Source organism: Rattus norvegicus, chromosome 5 (assembly GCF_021556685.1).
Source record: "Rattus norvegicus strain SHRSP/BbbUtx chromosome 5, alternate assembly SHRSP_T2T, whole genome shotgun sequence".
Classification (NCBI taxonomy): domain Eukaryota; kingdom Metazoa; phylum Chordata; class Mammalia; order Rodentia; family Muridae; genus Rattus; species Rattus norvegicus.
In genome coordinates this window covers 163,651,267-163,671,038 of record NC_141538.1, presented here as the reverse complement: position 1 = coordinate 163,671,038, position 19,772 = coordinate 163,651,267, and the positions used below count along the sequence as shown (strand labels likewise).

Genomic DNA, 19,772 nt, shown 5'->3' with positions numbered 1-19,772 from the left:
AAATATATCTAATTAAAAAAAAGCAACTGCTAACAAAAAATTTCATAACTCTGAGTGCCTCCATAAAGAAATTGGTGAGATCATAAACTAGCAGCATAACAGTGTATCTGATAGTTCTAGACAGAGAGGGGCAAGTATACCTAAGAAGAGTAGTCTGCAAGGAGTTATCAAATTCAGGGAAAAAATTAACCCAGAAGAAACAAAGAGAACTATACAAACAATCAACAAAACCAAGAGTTGAATCTTTGAGAAAAATAACAAGGTGGGTATATCCTAAGCCAGACTAACCAGGGGACACAGAGGCAGATTCCAAATTAAAATCAGAATTGAAAATAGAGATATATCAATAAAAACAGGAGAAATTAAAAAAAAATTATGAGATCCTACAGCACAAGCTGATACTTTACAAAACTGGAAAATATGGTTCTAAAATCCCTAAAGAAATAGAATAAGACATTAAAAGACTCCCCACCAAAAAAGAATCAAGGGCAAGGTGGTCATACTGCAGAATTCTATCAGGCCTTCAAAGATTAGTTAATATCAATACGCTTCAAAATATTCAACAAATAGAATCACAAGGAACACTACCTAATTCATTCTATGAAGGCACAGTTATGTTCATACCTAAACCACCAAAAGACCCAACAAAGAAAGCTAACTTCAGACTAATTTCCCCTATTAATATCAGTGAAAAATATTCAATATAATTTTATAAAACTGAATCCAAAAGCACATCAAAATGATCATTCAATATGATCAAGTAGGTTTCATCCCAGGGAAGCACAGTTGGTTCAATATATGGGAAACATTCAACATAATCCACTATATAAACAAACTCAAAGAAAAAACTACATAATCACCTCATTGGATGTTCAAGAAGACTTTGACAAAATACAACACTCCATCTTAAAAACACTGGAAAGATCACGAATTCAATGAGCATACCAAAATATAATAAAAGCAATGAACACTAAACAAATAGCCAGTATCAAACTAAATGGAGGGAAACATAAGCAATCCTATTAAAATCAAAAAATAGATAAGGATGCCCACTTTCCCCTATCTATTCAATATAGCACTCAAAGTTCTCGCCAGAATAATTAGAATAAAGAGGAGGTCAAAGGAATAAAAAGTGGAAAGGAAGAAGTCAAAATATCACTATTTGCCATTGATGTGGTAGTATACCTAGGTGACCCAAAACATCCATCAGAACTCCTACAGCTGGAAAATAACTTAAGCAAAATATCTGGGTGTGAAATTAACTCCAAAAAATCAGTAGCATTCCTCTACTCAAAAGAGAGGAGGATGGAAAAGGAATTGGAGAAATGACACCGTTCAAGATAGTCATAAATATTCATAAAATCTTAGTGTGACTAACCCACAAGGGAAAGATCTTTTTTTTGTTGTTAATTTTTTTTTTCCCCCAGAGCTGGGGACCGAACCCAGGGCCTTGCGCTTGCTAGGCAAGCGCTCTACCACTGAGCTAAATCCCCAACCCTGGGAAAGATCTTTTTGACAAGAATTTCAAATTTCTGAATAAAGAATTACAGGAAGACTGCAGAAGATGGAACGATATTCCAGGCTCAGGGAACAACAGGAATAACAGAGGAAAAATGGCCATCTTATCAAAAGCAGTCTACAGGCTCAATGAATACCCATCAAAATTCCAATGCAATTTTTCAGAGGGATAGAAAGAGTAATTCTCAAATTCACCTGGAATAGCAAAAACCCTGGCATAGCAAAAAGTATTCTCAACAATATGAGGATTTCCGCATTAATCACCACAAGTTCTACTACAGAGTAATAGTAGTAAAAAAGAAAGGTATGGTTTTGCTAAAGACACATGGAGGTAGATTAATGAGATAGAATTGAAGAAGCAGAAATAAACCCATACAACTACAGTCATTTGATCTTTAACAAAGAAGCTGAAACCATCCAGTGGAAAACAAACAAGATATTCAACAAATGGTACTAGTTCTAAAAGACCCTCAGAATGAGGAGACTCTCACTCCAATCCTGAGGAACCCTCCCCCTCCCCAACACGTGGGACTCGCATTTTGATGCAAAAGCAAGAGGTTTACTTGGGATACCAGTGCACTGGGGCTCAACATGGTCCTCACGCAGGAGGGATGTGAACAGCCCCGAACAGAAGGAACATACAGTCTATATAGTCACCACAAGGTCACACAGCTTCATTAGCTCAGCTATTTCGGGGGCAAGGATATCTGACTAGGCAGATGGTTCTCGTCCTGGAGTTCCCGGGACAAGGCCGCAACCATATCAGTGCAGCTCTTCCAGTATCAAGGACATCTGACTTGACAAATGTTTTCCCATCCTGGAGTTCCCAGGACAAGGACCAAGGATATCTGACTTGGCAGATGGTTCCCCTCTTGCAGTTCCCAGGACAAGGCCACAGCTATATCATCTGTTCTTGTGCCCGGGTAGCTTCCTGGAGAGTGGGTGGGAATGTGCTTTCTGTACTTTCTGGTCTAACGTCTAGGGGCTAAGCAGAGGCCAACTTAAAATTTTTTATTTTTAAGAAATGGCTGCACTAATGTTAAGCGGGATCTTTCATTTCTGTGGCAGTCTCCCTTTAGAATATGCAAATTGATCCATTCTTTTTTGTTTATACAAAGCTCAAGTGCAAATGCATTTGGACTTCTACATAAGACCAGATACATTGAATCTAACAGAAGGGAAAGTGGGGGAAAAAAATCCTCAAATACTCCAGCAAATGGGAAAATTTCCTGAACAGAATACCAATGGCTCAGGCTCTAAGATCAACCATTGACAAACAGGACCTCATACAATTGAACATTTTCTGTAAGGAAAAGGATGCTGTTAATAGGAAGAAACAGCAACCTACAGACTGGGAAAGATCTCTACCAAGCCTATATCTGATAGAGAGCAAATATCCAATATATAAAAGAATTCAAAAAGTTAAGACTACAGAGAATCAGATGAAATTATTAAAATTGGGGTAAAAAACTAAAGAAAGAATTCTCAACTGAGAGATGTGGAATAGCTGAGAAGCATCTAATGACATGTTCACATCCTTAGTCATCAGGGAAACACAAATTGATGAACTTTAAATTGCACCTCACAGGAGTCAGAATGGCTAGGATGAAAAACTCAGGAGAAGCATATGATTGCTGGGATGTGGACAGAGGGGAACACTCCTCCATTGCTGGTGCAAATGCAAGCTGCTAACACTCTGGAAAAGTATGGTGGTTGCTCAGAAAAGTGAACATAGTCCTACCTGAGGACCCAGCTATACCACTCCTGGGCATATGCCTAAAAGATGGTCCAACATATAGCAAAGATAAATGTACTGTGCTCGTAGCAGCCTTATTTATCATAAGCAGAAGTTGTAAACAATCTAGATGTCCTTCTGAGGTGGAATGGATAAGGGAAATATGGTTCATTTACACAATGGAATATGACTCAGCTATTAAGAAGGAGGACATCATGAGGTTAGACGGCAAATGGATGGAATGAGAAAGTATCATCTTGAGTGAAATAACCATTCACACAAGGTATGAACTCAGTGATGAGTGCATATTAGACCAAAAGTTGTGAATACCCATGATAAAACTCACAGACCACATGAAGCTCAACAGGAATCCCAAACCATAGATGTTTCTGCCCAAACCATGGATGCTTCAGTCCTACTTAAAAGGACTAAAACAAAAATCACAGAACGGAAAGGGAAGGAGGGACCAAGAAGGGAGAGAGGAGGGTGAGAAAAACGGAGAGTAGGATCAAGTGTGGGAGGAGACAGGACAGATGTATAGAGAAAGGGTACGATATTTAACAGATGTGTGAGACAGTGGACGATAGGAAACTGGAGGTAGCCATTATAAAATCCAGATACCTGGTAAGCAAGAGTTCCCAGGACACAATAGGGTTGATTTTAGTTGAAATAATCAAAAAAAGGGAGAGAGAACCTATAGTAACCATAGGTACTGGATAGTCACAGCTTGCAGGTCAAGGATGCGGTCAACCACCCATCTCAAAAATATTAACCCAGAATGTTTCCTGTCTAAATGAAAAGCAAGGACAAAGAATGGAACAGAGACTCAAGGCCATCCCAAGACTACCCACCTAGGGGTCCGTCCCATCTACAGACATCAAGTCCAAACATTATTGCTGATGCCAAGAAACCCTTGAGGTCGGGAAGCTGGAAGAGCTATCCACTGAGAGGCTATGACAGAGTCTGAGCAACACAGATGTGAACTTTATCCCTACAGCTAACCATTGGACTGAACAAGGAGACCAAAATGGAAGAGTTAGCTGAAGGACTTAAGTAGCTGAAGGGGATTGCAACCCTATAGGTAGAACAAGAGTATCAACTAACCAGATAACCCAGAGCTCCCAAGGACTAAACTAGCAACCAAATAGTACACATGGAGGGGCCCAAGTCCCTAGCAGCATATGTAGCAGAAGATTTTCCTACCTATCTTCAATAAGAGGGGAGGTTCATTATACGTTGGAGGTCGCAGCATAGGAGGATGCTATGGCAATCAGCCAGGAATGGTTCTGAGAGTGGGGTGGCATCCCCATTGAAGAAAGGAATAGGGAACTGGAAATTGGGAGAACATTTAGAATGTAAATAAATATATAAACTATAAATAAAGAAATGTAGAAACAGTATCACAACCCTTCATGATGTCCCTATGTAACACAGAGTTTGGTAGAACAGGAAAAAAAGGGTAGATAAATCATTCTTTTAGTTTGGTAGAACAGGAAAAAAAGGGTAGATAAATCATTCTTCCTTGTAAAGAAAAGAAGAAAACAAGTTAGAAAGGACATTTATTTAGGATTGAAAATTTATACATTATGTACAACACCAAGGCTATATGCTCCAGGAAATTTTTATTAGTATAATTCCTGTGAAGAAATAAAAAGATGGAGAACACAGGACTCATACTACTTATAAACGTGGAACAAAAGACAAAGGGAAATAACAATTTCTACATTGAAAATTTACCACACAGCACCACAATGGACAGTATGTCTCTTGGAATGTTTCTTGGAACAAACAGATTTCATGTCTAAACACACCTATAATCATTATTGTACATAAAATTCCAAAAAAATTTGCATACTGAATTCTGCACTTGCTCACAAAAAAGAAAGATACATTCCTCCCATCACCAGTGCCTCTAAGGAGCTAATATATTTACTATTGGGGCTCAAAACAGAGAATCCCTTATAATTTTATCCTTCTCCAAATTTTTCTCTTCCATACATTGCTCAGAGATATCAGCTTCCACATAATTCCATATCCACATTCACAAGCTTTTGTCTGGAACCCTAACATCTCTGAAATGCAACTTAGGTGACACATGGGACCTTCCTTCCACACTAATACAATAGCACACAAATCCATCTAATGTAGAAATTAAGCACTGATACAGTTTTTGAGAATCATTTACACTAGATTCTCTTTGAGATCTGCATTTCTTCAGTCCTTGAAAATTTCTATGTACTCACAGTCGAAAACCCAACAAATATTTAATGGTTTTATATATGTGAAAGACCTAAACATTAAATTTTCATTTCCTAGAAGAAAATGAAGATTATAGAAAATATGTCCTTTAGACAATATTATAACATATAGATAATAAAATTATTAAATGGTTGGAATACAAAAAAGATTTTTCAAAAAAATGTGGACAGCACACAGACCTGAAGAGTGTTTCCCAGAGCCACACTCATTCTTTTTGTTGTTCTTCTCCCAGATTCAAATATTGGAAGTGTTCTTGAAATTTCACAACCGCATTTGAAAACTACAAATCTGAAATTAATACAACTTCGTTATGGACAATGCTAAACCACATGGAAGGATATTAAAAACAAAATATGAAGAATGTTGTCAACGTTTCTACAGAAATGTGAGCATGGAGTCACATATTTAGTGTGTAGGGAATATGAGTATAATCTGAGGTCTATTTTAACATCAGTAGACACCAGGCACAAACACAGAGCACATGAATACCTGCTGTAAAACACGATTACTCAGGGTTATTACTGAGAATTTATCTCCCTGGGTCTACAGTCAAGGACAAATGGTTAGTGGCTACCTTGATTGATGACCTAGACTTGAATGGTGTTTCATTAGCCATCACAATCAAATATACTATCTAACACTTAGGTGAAATTCAACTACTTTCTACCAAGCAGATACAGTATATCTATTTTCCATGTGTATCCTATTGTCTTGGAGTACAAAGATTCTATCTACCAAATATTATGGGTTCTGCAAAAGAGTAAGTTGTCTTCATATTTAGTTATAGCCATTTTCTTCAGCATCTACGAAGGCTTTCAATAGTTCATGACATGAAACTTCTATTTCCAACTTACTTCTCCTTTCAATTATCCCGTTTGCTAATTTGCATGACATATTTGTATGCATTGATCTTGATCCCTTGACATCTCCATGTATACATTAATATGTAGAATATTACAATTAAAGCCAGAAATGTCTTCAAATAAACTTTACTATTCTAAAATTTTAGGCCATTTGTTCTCCAATTTTCTAATGGTGTGGTAAACCTTTAGTATAGTTCCAGAAACTCATAAGTTGCTGTATCTACATGTTTCAGACCTACATGCAGATTGATAACAGGAGTGGTGTATGAGTTCCCAAGACCACAAAAAATATGGGTTTTATGATGGTCAGTCTTTGACAAACCTGTGAAAGTGTGAATGGACCACAAAGAGGTCACAACTCAAGGCTTAAGAACAAGGGTTCTAGGCAATGTCAAAACAAGATCAAGAAGGAGGTATGGTAGAATTCACTGATGGCTTCCAGGGGGGAGGGGAAATAAACACACACACACACACACACACACACACAGACAGACACACACACACACACACACACACACACACACACTCACACACACGAACATACACAAACACATATACACACAGGGATAAAATGAACCATTTCAGGCCATGCTTTTGGAATGATTTCCTCATTATATCAAATCTGCTAAAATACTATCACTGTTGGAATACCTTCCTGAACATGCATATATCTACATTGTGCAACTGTTCCAGGCAGTTCTCAGGTTCCCAATCACTAATAAATATGAATACAGTGAGCTTCTTGGAGCTGTGCTGTTAAGGCTTTCATCTCTGGCAAAACCTCTTGTAGGTTCAAGAATGTGTGATATGGATCTTCTGGAATATATACCAATACATATACATACACATACATGCATATATACATACATATGTTTAGGGATAGATAAAAACGTAAGAATTCATCCTTAATGTCAAGATACTATTAGTACACAAATTTTTCATGACCCTGGATTCAGCAAATATACAACATTTTTTGTATGACATTGACCTTATGTCTTTCATGTCAGATACCTCTCCTGGCATTTAATGGATATATGAATGGCCTCTTTCGATGCCCCTGCCTCAGAAGTTTAGAGTGACACTGGGAAAATGCAGATGATGGAGTATCATGAAAATCATATATAATTAATAAGAATTGATGAAGAAGATAGTCATTTCCTAAGGAACAAGTAAACAAGTAAACATTCTATACCACAATACTAGGCCAAACAATAATCAAGTGCAGAACCTAGGCCCTCAGTGTTCCTTCTAACACTATCTGAGGAGTAAATAGATGCAGCACTGAATCCACACATTTCTTTAGAAAATCCCACAATAATCTTGCACAGTGAATATTGAAGACTACAGAAAGAAAGAGAATATGGTACAGTCATCACACAAAGCTGACTTTACCTGGATCCAAAAGCAAATGAACATAAAAAATATGCACAAAGAAAATAATAGCAGTCCAAGTACACCAGTGTACATTGAAAAAAATGTTTCTGACTAATGGATGCGAAAAGTGAACTGGACTTGGTTTCATGACAGATATGCAAGACAGTTTTAACCAGAACAAACCACACAACCCACAGCACAAGCTACATACAATCAGTGAGAGAAGGCTCACAGCCTTCTCAATAGATCTAAGAAAGGCCTAAGGCAAAATATCACAGTAGATCACTACGACAGTTCTGAAGAATGTGGAACAGAAGGAGCATCATTCAGACTAATGAAGATAATAACCAACATCCCAAACCTATCATTACATAAACTGAAGTTAGCTGTCATTATTCCACTCTACTCAGAAGAGAAACAGGGGACTTGGAGAGATGGCTCAGTGGTAAAGAGCACTGACTGCTCTTCCAGAGGTTCTGAATTCAATTCCAGCAGCCACATAGTGGCTCACAACCTTCCTTGATGAGATCTTATGCTCTCTTCTGTTGTGTTTAAATATAGCTACAGTGTACTTATAAATAATAATAAATAAATAAATCTTAAAAAAAGAAAGAGACAAGGAAGTGTAAAGCCTCCACACTAACCTTTCACAGAACAGCAGTGCTTACAAAGGGCAAGTAAGACTTACAATATTTTCAATGTTCAAACAATGATATGAAGAAGGCAAGTTTTCTCAAATTATAAGAAACAGAAGTCTTCATCTCAGGACCTCCAAATATCCCAAGAGAATGTACCAATCTGATAATTCATTTGATAATCTATAGAAAAAATACAAGAATATATTGAACAGGAAGATAGGAGCAGTTAAGCTGCGGAGCCCTGCAGTCCAGAATTCGCCCGGATCTCAACGTACCTGGTCAAACAGCTCCCTGCACACAAATCCCATGGGAGGGAAAGGTACACCTTCAGAGGGGCAGACACGCCAAGGAAACCAGAGGAGACTACTCTCTGTCCACGTTTCTGACTCTAGAGGATAATGCCTAGCGCCTTCTCGGACCCTGGCACACAGGGACTCAGGAGAAGTAGGGGCAGGCCCTTCTGGTTGCTGCCCTCACAGAGAGCTAGCTGATAGCCAGAAATGAGAAAAGACTTCAGGCCCTATACCAGAGGTAAGGCCAACTTTTCTGCTCCAAGTGACCTGCCTGGTGGACTCAGGACACCCAAAGGCAAAAATTCCTTTGGGACCGGACACTTCCGGTTTCTAGCTGGCACTGAACCTCACTGATCCTGGCCCATAGTTCCTTGCTCCAAAACCCAGGAACCCAAGAGAAGTAGGGGCAGAACCTTCTGGTTCCCGCCCACAGGGACAGATGAAAGCCAGTGGAAATGAACAACTACATGCCTGACAGCAGTATGCTCTGTTCCCATAACTGGCTGAAAGTAAACAGGTCTACAGCATTCCTGAGACATAGGCCTATAAGACACTCAAGCCACTGTCAGAAATAGCAAAACAAGGTAACACCAGAGACAACCTGATGGCAGGAGGTAACCACAGGAACCCAAGCAACAGAAATCAAGACTAAATGGCATCATCAGAGCCCAATTCTCCCTCCAAAGAAAACACTGAATATACAAACACACCAAAACAGCAAGACCTAGATTTAAAATCACATTTTATCATAAAGATGCAGGACTTTAAGAAGATCATAAATAACTCCCTTAAGGAAATACAGGACAACACAAGTAAACAACAAGAAACCCTTAAAGAGGAAACACAAAAATCCCTTAAAGGCCTACTGGAAAAAACAACAAAGCAGGAGAAGGAAATGAACAAAACCAACCAGGGGTAAAAAATGGAAAGAGAAACAATAAAGAAAGAAAAAAGGGAGACAATCCTGGAGATACAAAACCTAAGAAAGAGATCAGGAGTCACAGATGCCAGCATACCAACAGAATACAAGAGATAGAAGAGAGAATCTCACGAGGAGAAGATTCCAAAGAAATCATCTACACAGCTGTCAAAGATCATGTAAAATGAAAAAAGCTACTATCCCAAAACATACAGTAAATCCAGGACACAATAAGAAGATCAAACCTAAGGATAATAGGTATAGAAGAGAGTGAAGACTCCCAACTCAAAAGACCAGTAAATATCTTCAACAAAATCATAGAAGAAAACTTTCCTAACCTAAAGAAAGAGATGCCCATAAACAAACAAGAAGTCTACAGAACTCCAAATAGATTGGACCAGAAAAGAAACTCCTCCCGTCACATAACAGTCAAAACAAAAATGCACAAAACAAAGAAAGAACATTAAAAGCAGTATGGGAAAAATGTCAAGTAACATATAAAGACAGACCTATCAGAATTACATCAGACTTCTTACCAGACACTATGAAAGCCAGAAGATCATGGACAGATGTCACACAGACCGTAATAGGACACAAATGCCAGCCCAGGTTACTGTATCCAGCAAAACTCTCAATTAACAGAGATGGAGAAACCAAGATATTGCATGACAAAACTTAATTTACACAGCATCTTTCTACTAATCCAGCCCTACAAAGGATAAGAAACGGTAAAGCCCAACACAAGGAAACAAGCTACACCCTAGAAAAGGCAAAAAACTGACCTCTTTACACCAAAATAAAGAGAAGTACACAAACATAATCTCACCTCCAAATACTAAGATAAGAGGAAACAACAATCACTATCCTTAATATCTCTCAACATCAATGGACTTAATTCCCCAATAAAAAGACACGGATTAACAAACTGGATACACAATGAGGACTCAGCATTTTGCTGCTTACAGGAAACACACCTCAGAGACTAAACAGACACTACCTCAAAGTAAAAGGCTGGAAAATAACTTTCCAAGCAAATGGTCTAAAGAAGCAAGTTGGAGTAGCCATTCTAATATCGAATAAAATAGATTTTCAACCAAAAGGTATAAAAAAAAAAAAAAGGAAAGACACTTCATATTCATCCAACAAGATGAACTCTCAATCCTAAATATTTATGCTCCAAATACTAGGGCACCTACATCATAAAAGAAACCTTACTAAAGCTCAAAGCACACATTGCACCTCACTCAATAATAGTAGGAGATTTCAACACCCCACTCTCATCAAGAGACAGATCATGGAAACAGAAATTAAACAGGGACAGACTTAGAGAAGTCATGAACCAAATGGACTTAACAGATATTTATAGGACATTCTATCCTCAAACAAAAGGATACACCCTCTTCTCACCACCTCATGGTACTTTCTCCAAAATTGACCAGATAATCGGTCACAAAACAGGCCTCAACAGATACAGAAAGATATAAACAATCCCATGTGTCCTATCAGACCACCATGGGCTAAAGCTGGTCTTCAATAAAAATAAGGCAAGAACAATAACAGATACATGGAAGTTGAACAATGCTCTACTCAATGATAACCTGGTCAAGGAGCAAATAAAGAAAGAAATAAAAGACTTCTTAGAATTTAATGAAATGATGTACAACATACCCAAACTTATGGGACACAATGGAAGTTGTGCTAAGAGGAAAACTCATAGCTCTTGAGTGCGTGCAGAAAGAAACAGGAGAGAGCATATATCAGCAGCTTGACAGCAAGTCTTGAAGCTCTAGAACAAAGAGAAGCAAATACAACAAGGAGGAGTAGATGGCAGGAAATAATCAAACTCAGAGCTGAACTGAACCAAGTAGAAACAAAAAGGACCATACAAAGAAACAACAGAACCAAAAGCTGTTTCTTGGAGAAAATTAATAAGATAGATACATCCTTAGCCAGAATAACCAGAGGATACAGAGAGTGTGTCAAAATTAACAAAATCAGAAATGAAAAGGGAGACATAACTACAGAATCAGAGTAAATTCAAAAAATCATCAGATCCTACTACAAATGTCTATATTCCACAAAACTTGAATTATCTGGAGGAAATGTACAATTTCCTAGACAGATACCAGGTACCAAAGTTAAATCAAGACCAAATTGAACAATCCCATAACTCCTAAAGAAATAGAAGTAGTCATTAAAAGTCTCCCAACCAAAAAGAGCCCAGGTCCAGATGGGTTCAGTGCAGAATTCTATCAGACCTTCATAGAAGACCTCATACCAATACTATCCAAACTACTCCACAAATTTGAAATAGAAAGAGCACTACCAAATTCATTCTATGGAGCCAAAATTACTCTTATACTAAAACCACACAAAGACTCAACAAAGAAAGAGAACTCCAGACCAATTTCCCTTATGAATATTGACGCAAAAATACACAATAAAATTCTTGCAAACCGAAAAAAAGAGCACATCAAAATAATCATCGATCGTGATTAAGTGGGCTTCATTCCAGGAATGCAAGGATGGTCTAATATACAGAAAACCATCAACATAATCCACTAAATAAACAAACTGAAAGATAAAAACTACATGATCATCTCATTAGATGCTGAGAAAGCATTTGACAAAATTCAATGCCCCTTCATGATAAAAGTCCTGGAAAGAAGTGGAATTCAAGGCCCATACCTAAACATAATAAAAGCCATATACAGCAAACCAGTAGCTAACATTATCCTAAATGGAGAGAAACTGAAAGCAATCTCACTAAAGTCAGGGACTAGACAAGGCTGCCCACTCTTTCCCTACTTATTCGATATAGTTCTCGAAGTACTAGCCAGAACAACCAGACAACAAAAGATCAAAGGGATACAGATTGGAAAGGAAGAAGTGAAAATATCACTGCTTACAGATGATATGATAGTATATTTAAGTGACCTCCAAAAGTTGCACCAGAGAACTACTAAACCTGATAAACACCTCCAGCAAAATGGCTGAGTATAAAATTAACCCAAATAATTCAGTATCCTTCCTCTACACAAAAGAGAAAAAAGCTGAGAAAGAAATTAGGGAAATGATACCCTCCATAAGGGTCCCAAATAATATAAAATATCTCGGTGTGACTTTAATCAAGCACATGAAAGAAAGATCTATATGAGAAGAACTTCGATTCTCTGAAGACAGAAATTGAAGATCTCAGAAGATGGAAAGATCTTCCATGCTCATGGATTGGCAGGATTAATATAGTAAAAGTAGCCATGTTACCAAAAGTGACCTACAGATTCAATGCAATCCCTATCAAAATTCCAACCCAATTCTTCGCAGGGCTAGACAGAACAATTTGCAGATTCATCTGGAATAACAAAAAACCCAGGATAGCTAAAACTATCCTCAGCAATAAAAGGACTTCCAGGGGAACCACCATCCCTGAACTCAAGAAGTATTACAGAGCAATAGTGATTACAAACTATATGATATTGGTACAGAGGCGGGCAGATAGACCAGTGGAATAGAATTGAAGACCCAGAAATTAACCCATACACCTATGGTCACTTGATTTTTGACAAAGGAGCCAAAACCATCAAATGGAAAAAAGATAGCATTTTCAGCAAATGATGCTGGTTCAACTGTAGAAGATGTAGAAGATGTAGGTCAGCATGTAGAAGAATGCAGATCTATCCATGCTTATCACCCTGTATAAAGCTTAAGTCCAAGTGGATCAAGGACCTCCACATCAACCAGATACACTCAAACTAATAGAAGAAAATGTGGAGAAGAATCTCGAACACATGGGCACTGGAGAAAATTTCCTGAACAAAACACCAATGGCTTCTGCTCTAAGATCAAGGATTGACAAAGCGGATCTCCTGTCATTACCACGGAAGATGGAATTATGAATATATGACAGAGTGGATACCTATGCAAAACCTGCTTCAGAACATACAGGAAACACAAGGATATAATGAAAACATGAATAACAAGAGATGGGACAGAGAATGAAGACAGGCTAACTGTGGAAGTGCACTAGGTCACGTTGGATGCAAAGGCCATTCCTCCAAAAATGCAAGTACTAGGGGATTTAGACAACACAGATTAAAGGAAATTCTAGGAGCTCTGAATATCAACAATATCAAAGAAAACAGATAATGCAAATACACTACCAGATTGTTTCTCTCTAAATATTCTAACAATTGTAATAAGCATGAAAAAATGAACCTAATCCCTAGTTTATATGATAGCAAAGTTACTGACAACAGGAATTTATGTACCACAGAAAATGGAGATGCAGGGAAAAATATAATGCTGTCATAAATTTTAAATATGTAAGACTTGAGGCCCCGGGCATTTGAAGACAGCATCGAGTGGGTAATAAAAGGTGGGCGTAGGAATCCATGAATTTCCATGGAGTAATCAGGGAATTTTTGCAAGGCATGTTACTTTATGATTTGTGCCTGTGACACAGGCTGAGCATGGTTTTCATTTCTAACAGCAATAGATCATAAATTCCTGGTCCAGTGATAGACGCTGGGCTTTAGCTCCAACAATAGTGAATACAGAAAATGAATGTGTGTCATGGAACTATTTTGTCTATGTGTAAAACAGGAAAAGTACATTTTCCATTTCATGGAGACAGAGCAAGAGCTCATTCTAGGATGGGAAGGATAGCCCATGGTTTTGCATCCTTCCATCATGAAGTCATCATCAACACTAGGGCTTCAACTTTAAACCTTGGAACTGACTTTTCCTCAAATACACACCTCATTCTGAAAAGACATAATTCTGTATTTCAAGCCTTTCAGTCAAAGTTTACTGTCACTTGTTTCACCACAGTCTTTTTAAAGTAGATAAACTCAAACAGCAATGTGTAGTGTTCAGATACTGGGACTCTTAAGAACATAGCATTCTAGCCTAGCATTCCCTAGGAAAATATTAAAGAGATTGACTTCCTCTACTCCCAGATGTATCTGGCTATTGTCATATCTAAGAGCTGTAACAATGTATATCTCTTTCCAGTTGTCCTATCCCTTAATATCAAAAGAGGGGACGTTATAATAGCATACAGTAGTAAAAAGTTATGCATAGATTAAAATCAGGAGAGCATGGAATAATATTTTTCTGGTTCTGAGAAAAATAATTGGCAATTGTAGTGTTGAATTCAGAAAAGTAGCTGCAAGTATTGACAATAGATAAGGTACAGTTGAATGTCATTATTCATTAAGACATGTTTTTTAATCAAAATCCTACATAGACAATAAACTGAATAAAACATGCACAAAAGAATACTACATACATTTTTCATGAGGTCATAGGAAATAAAACTTTTCTTGGGAAGAATGAATGAGTACCTGAAAACTAGGAATGATTCCTCATGAACAACACAGTAAAGCTCTAACCCACACTAGGAATGGAGAACAATGTGAACCGTAAGTTCCTACTCACAAGGCCAGCAAAACATTCCAAATTAAAAATCCTAAGGAACACAACCTCACAACCAGCAAAATTTCATTGAACAATCTTCAAAGAAGTTCACAATGAAATCCTTGCTGGAAGTGAGAACAGATGAAAACGGTATCTACATAATGAAGCATATTTTTTGTGAATCTTGGTTTTCAGTTCAGGAAGAAGAAAACTGACAGTGTATTCTGTGGTGATACCTGCATCCTTTGTTAGAAGTCTCTTTGGCCTTTACCATCCAGTACTCTTAGTTTCGATTTATAGTTATGCAGATTTGCTGAACATATGAAGACCTGAAAATGGGAAAATATTGTTGAGAAAGAACCTGGAACTTTTCATGGGAGAAACATGAAAGGTGAAAACAAGTAGCAAACGGATAAGTATGAAGGAAAGAGAAGATATCATGAAAATGCCTCTTTTCTCTGAGGATTTCAGTTTTCCTATGAGATGTAACAGGTAGTCACAGTTAACATTCACTCAGAGTCCTTTTCCAAGCAACATTGAGGAAGAGAAAGAAACACTGCCAGAATGTGGCCCACAGAATCCAGACTGTTGAACTCCTCCAAGGAGAGGGCTCTGAAAAAAGCCCTGAGGGCAGGGACTAAGCATTCCCACACCTGCAAGAAGTGAACATTGCAGAACTCAACAAACCATGAATGTGCATGGTCAGAGAGCTTTTCATGAACCAAGGGGACATTTAACTTAAGTGAGGAATCATAATTATTCAAAAGGTGCTCTCTAATTCTGTCTCAATCTACAGTAAATTTTCCACTTATAAACATACCTTCTCCTGATAGCATCCTCTCCCTGGACTGAACCTTGGAAGGATTCAAAGAAATTCAGGAGGAATAGACAACTGTGATGCCTATTAACATATCAATGCACACATTGTTCCCTAGGTGCTTTCTTAGTTCTTGGTTCTCTCTTTGCCAACCCCTCTATCCTCCCTTTTAATCCTCAACAACTCTCCCACCACCCAATGTCAAGGTGTGGTTCGGTCTGGACCCAACCACAAAACTCTGACTGCTTTATCCCTCAATCTTAAAAAGTCAAAAATTGACCTCACCACTACCCAAGACCCAAGTATCTTCTTGCACTGCTATATGTTGCATGTCTTGGGAAAATAATGAAGCCTGGTCAGAAATTACAATGGGCTATACAACCCCCTGTAGCATGTGACCAAAGTACATCACTTGGTCAGGATGTAATATTTAAGAAAACTTGTCCACACGGTTGAATTGGATTTTCTCTGGCAACACTCAGGGTTAACAGAACCTACAATATGTCTTCTCTTCAGCCATTCCTTGCTACAATCCTGTCCTCATTTTTCATACAAACCTAAGGTTTAATATTAATAACTAAGTCTATGAAATCACACTTCTGAAATGCTGTGTTTACATCACAGCGTGCATATACCTCAGTGTAAAATTAATGGAGAGTATAACTTTACTCAGGAAATGTTAATATTTAAGTCACATTATGGGGCTTTATAACAAATATTTTCTAATTCAATCAAATCTGCACTGGTTCTTCATATGTCAAACATCTACAAAGCTCTCTTGGAATACCTGTTCGGTCCGCTAGAGAAAGGGAAATGGAACGGCAAACGGAGGAACAGGGGAGTCAAGAAAGCATCCAGGAATTTCAACCCGAAGAACTTTACTAAGGCTTTTTGAAAGAAAACCCTGCTGTACAAACTACGGATGCAGCCAAGAATCTACGAGGTTGTTTTAGAAAAAATATTCTGGCCACCACCAAATTAATTAAAGCATCACTTAAAACCCCAATTCAAAGATCTCAAACTTCCTGAAATGCTAAGATATCCACGACAGAATTATAAGAGTGGAGGCAGAAAATGCACCCCCGCTCCACAGCGCTGCTCCGCTCCTGCCTGTTTCCCGGTCGCAGCAGCTCCTCTGACCTGGCAGGGTGACAGGACCAGCTGATGAATGTCCTAGGAAGCCGGCACAGCAACTGCAGCTTAAAGAAGTTTTCAGGTACCTCTAGGTCTCCGGGACGAGTCTCCCACCAGGACTTCCTGAATGTGAGGAAGCCAAGACAGGGAGAGAGCTGGAAGGGCGGAACTTCCTGTCACTTCCGCGGGTTTCTCTCAGCAACTCCTTCTGGACCCGCCCAACATTCAGCGGCTTCCTGTTACATAATTCTTCTAAGCCCACCTACTTCGGAACATTTTAATTATTTCCCGTCCAAATTCTGCACAGATTTTTTTAATCGGTTTGGATTTTTGCTTGCCTGCTTCTGATTTTTCCTTTGTTTTTATTTTGTCTTTTTCTTAATCTCATCCGATCAGTAGGTGTGTCCCCGCTCCCGATCGGAACCACTCCCCCAACTCTGTTGCAGGCTGCCTTCCACACAACTGCAGCTGTCAGGAGCGCAGGACCTACTCTGCACAGCTTCGCATCAAGCTTGCTGCCAGTCTAGACCAGAAGTGGATGTAGTAGGACACTGCGCCTGGGTTCTGACCCACTTACATCCAAGGTCTTCTGCCTAACAGCTCACATTGTGAGACTAGTGTGCTAGGCTAAAGATACACAAAATATAGCAATTCCTCTGAATTCTGATGCTCAGACAAGTACCCCCCAAAACTAAGACGAAATTAAAATGCCCTTGGGTTAAACCACAAACCTTATATGAACTTCGTACTGAAGGTGATTTACATGATATTCAAGATAATGAATTGAATACCCAGAGTCAAAGCTTGTAAACCGGGAAACTCAACTCAAAGAGGACGAGAACAAAATGATTCGTGGGCAAGAAAATAAAGCAGATGTCTGAAGGAAATGAGGACAGCAAAATAGGATATGAAAATTAAGTTCAATAGGAGGTTACAAAAACCAAACATAAGACCCTAAAAGGAAAATGCAATAGGAAAAATAACAATAACGCATAGAGAAGCACTGGAGACAGATTATCAGACTTGAAGAAAAGTTTGAGGAGCTGGACGCCTCAGTCAGAGAAAATGAAGAATTAAAATGACATTAGGTTAAGGTACAATATTATTTACTGCTTGATGGGTGAGGTGAAAAAGAGAAATTCCTTTTGAAAACTGTCTAGATTTTTGTCAAAAAGGAAAGTGAGAAGGAAGATAGAAATAGAACTATAAAACATATGGCATTCTTTAGCCATTTGGTCATAGATACTTTCTAGATTGGTCCCTACAATTCATTATATAAACCCGTCCACATTTGCATATGCTGGGGAAAGGAAATACTCTAGAATTATCCAAGTCTCTTTAGAGAATATAGCTAAGAAATAAACACTTTTCATGATTATAATGAGTTCTAGGATTCTCAGAAGTCTCCTGTCATTCAAAAACTGTTGTGATGATTATGGCAAGTTAAAATGGATTCCAGCTAAGCATAGGAGAGAGAGCTCAGAAACACAACCACAGACTCGGGTGTCTGTCCTTAAATTACAGGGTTCTGAGCCCATGGACACATAGGAAAGGGCAGAGCTACATGTTTTCCATTGTGGTGAGTTTTATTCTTTCCCACATAAGGCTGGTATACAACAAAATAACTTCCACAGCTAACTGATTCTGCATATGTGAATACATTAAACATAATAGTCATTAATAATTCATCTGAGACTAGTTAAGAAAGAAATAAAAGAATTTCCTCAGATGCATTTATTTTTTATTATTTACTTTATTTACATTTCACATATTATCCCCCTTCCCAGTTTTCCCTCTATAAGCCCTGTATACCTTACTCCCTTCCCCATCCACATGACTTGCTCCCCCTCTCGTCCACTCACTCCTACCTCAGTGGCCTAGCATTCTTCTATCCTGTGTCATCAAACCACCAAAGGACAAAAGGGTCCTTAGCATGTGATACCAAATAAAGCAATCCTCTGTTACATATCCAGCTGGAACCATGGGTACCCCCTCTGTACACTTTAGTTGGTGGTTTAAGTCCTGAAAGATTTGGGGGGTCGTTTGGTTGATACTGTTGTTCTCCCTTTGAGGTTGCAAAACCCAACAGCTCCTACAGTCCTTGTCCTAACTTCCACATTGGGGTCCCAATTCTTGTTCCAATATTTGGCTGTGTATATCCCCATCTGTATTTTTCTGGGACTAACAGAGCCTCTCAGAGCACAGCTATACTGGGCTCCTATCATTAAGCACAGGAAAATACATTCAAACAGATAGCCACATTAAGAGATGACACAAATAAATAGAAAGATGTAAAGAAAAACACAAACAGGAGAAGGCTATGAAGAAACTGTCCAAGGCCTGAATGGGAAATGGAAGCAATAAAGAAATGTAACTGCAGCAATGCTAGAAATGTAAACCTAGGAAAGAGAACAAGAGCTACCGTTGTAAGCATCACAAAGAGAATCCAGGAGATGGAAGAGAGAACCTCAGGTGATGACTGATTGGGTCAGAAAAGAAATAAAGATAGACATTGAAGACTTTCCAGAAGTCAATGTAAATGTGAGGATAGCACATCCAGACTTTTGAGACAATAAGAAAGCAGAGCTAAGAAGAGAGTTCATAGCACTAAATTCCATCATATAGAACTTGAGTGTTCTCACACTAACAAATTAAAAGTATACATGAAGGTTCTGCTAAAAAACAGAAGCAAAAAGAACTGGGAGGGATACACAGCAGGAGATAAACAAACTCATGCTCAACAGTCTGAAGATGAAACCTGAAGTGACCATGCATGACAGATAGAAAGGGACTCCATGTGGAGA

General features: G+C 38.4%; 2 protein-coding genes across 9 annotated transcripts in view; one reads left to right on the top strand and one right to left on the bottom strand.

Moving 5' to 3' along the window:
• The window catches only part of Rex2 (reduced expression 2), a 34,031-nt gene extending 16,918 nt beyond the window's left edge, over window positions 1-17,113 (bottom strand). For 2 of the 7 annotated variants that reach the window (XM_087551693.1, XM_087551689.1), the window contains exons 1-3: window positions 16,975-17,113; window positions 15,254-15,346; window positions 5,692-5,800 (exon numbers count right to left, since the gene is read on the bottom strand). Coding sequence is in view for 4 of the 7 variants with exons in the window: in XM_087551689.1 (XP_087407815.1) it covers window positions 5,692-5,800; window positions 15,254-15,291 (147 nt within the window). In the remaining 3 variants the exon portion in view is untranslated. The remainder of the gene's footprint in view (window positions 1-5,691; window positions 5,801-15,253; window positions 15,347-16,974) is intronic. The other 5 variants (XM_087551695.1, XM_087551690.1, XM_087551691.1 and 2 more) reach the window with 4 other exon arrangements.
• The window catches only part of Rex2l4 (reduced expression 2 like 4), a 751,000-nt gene that overhangs the window by 525,024 nt on the left and 206,204 nt on the right, over window positions 1-19,772 (top strand). The window lies entirely within an intron of this gene.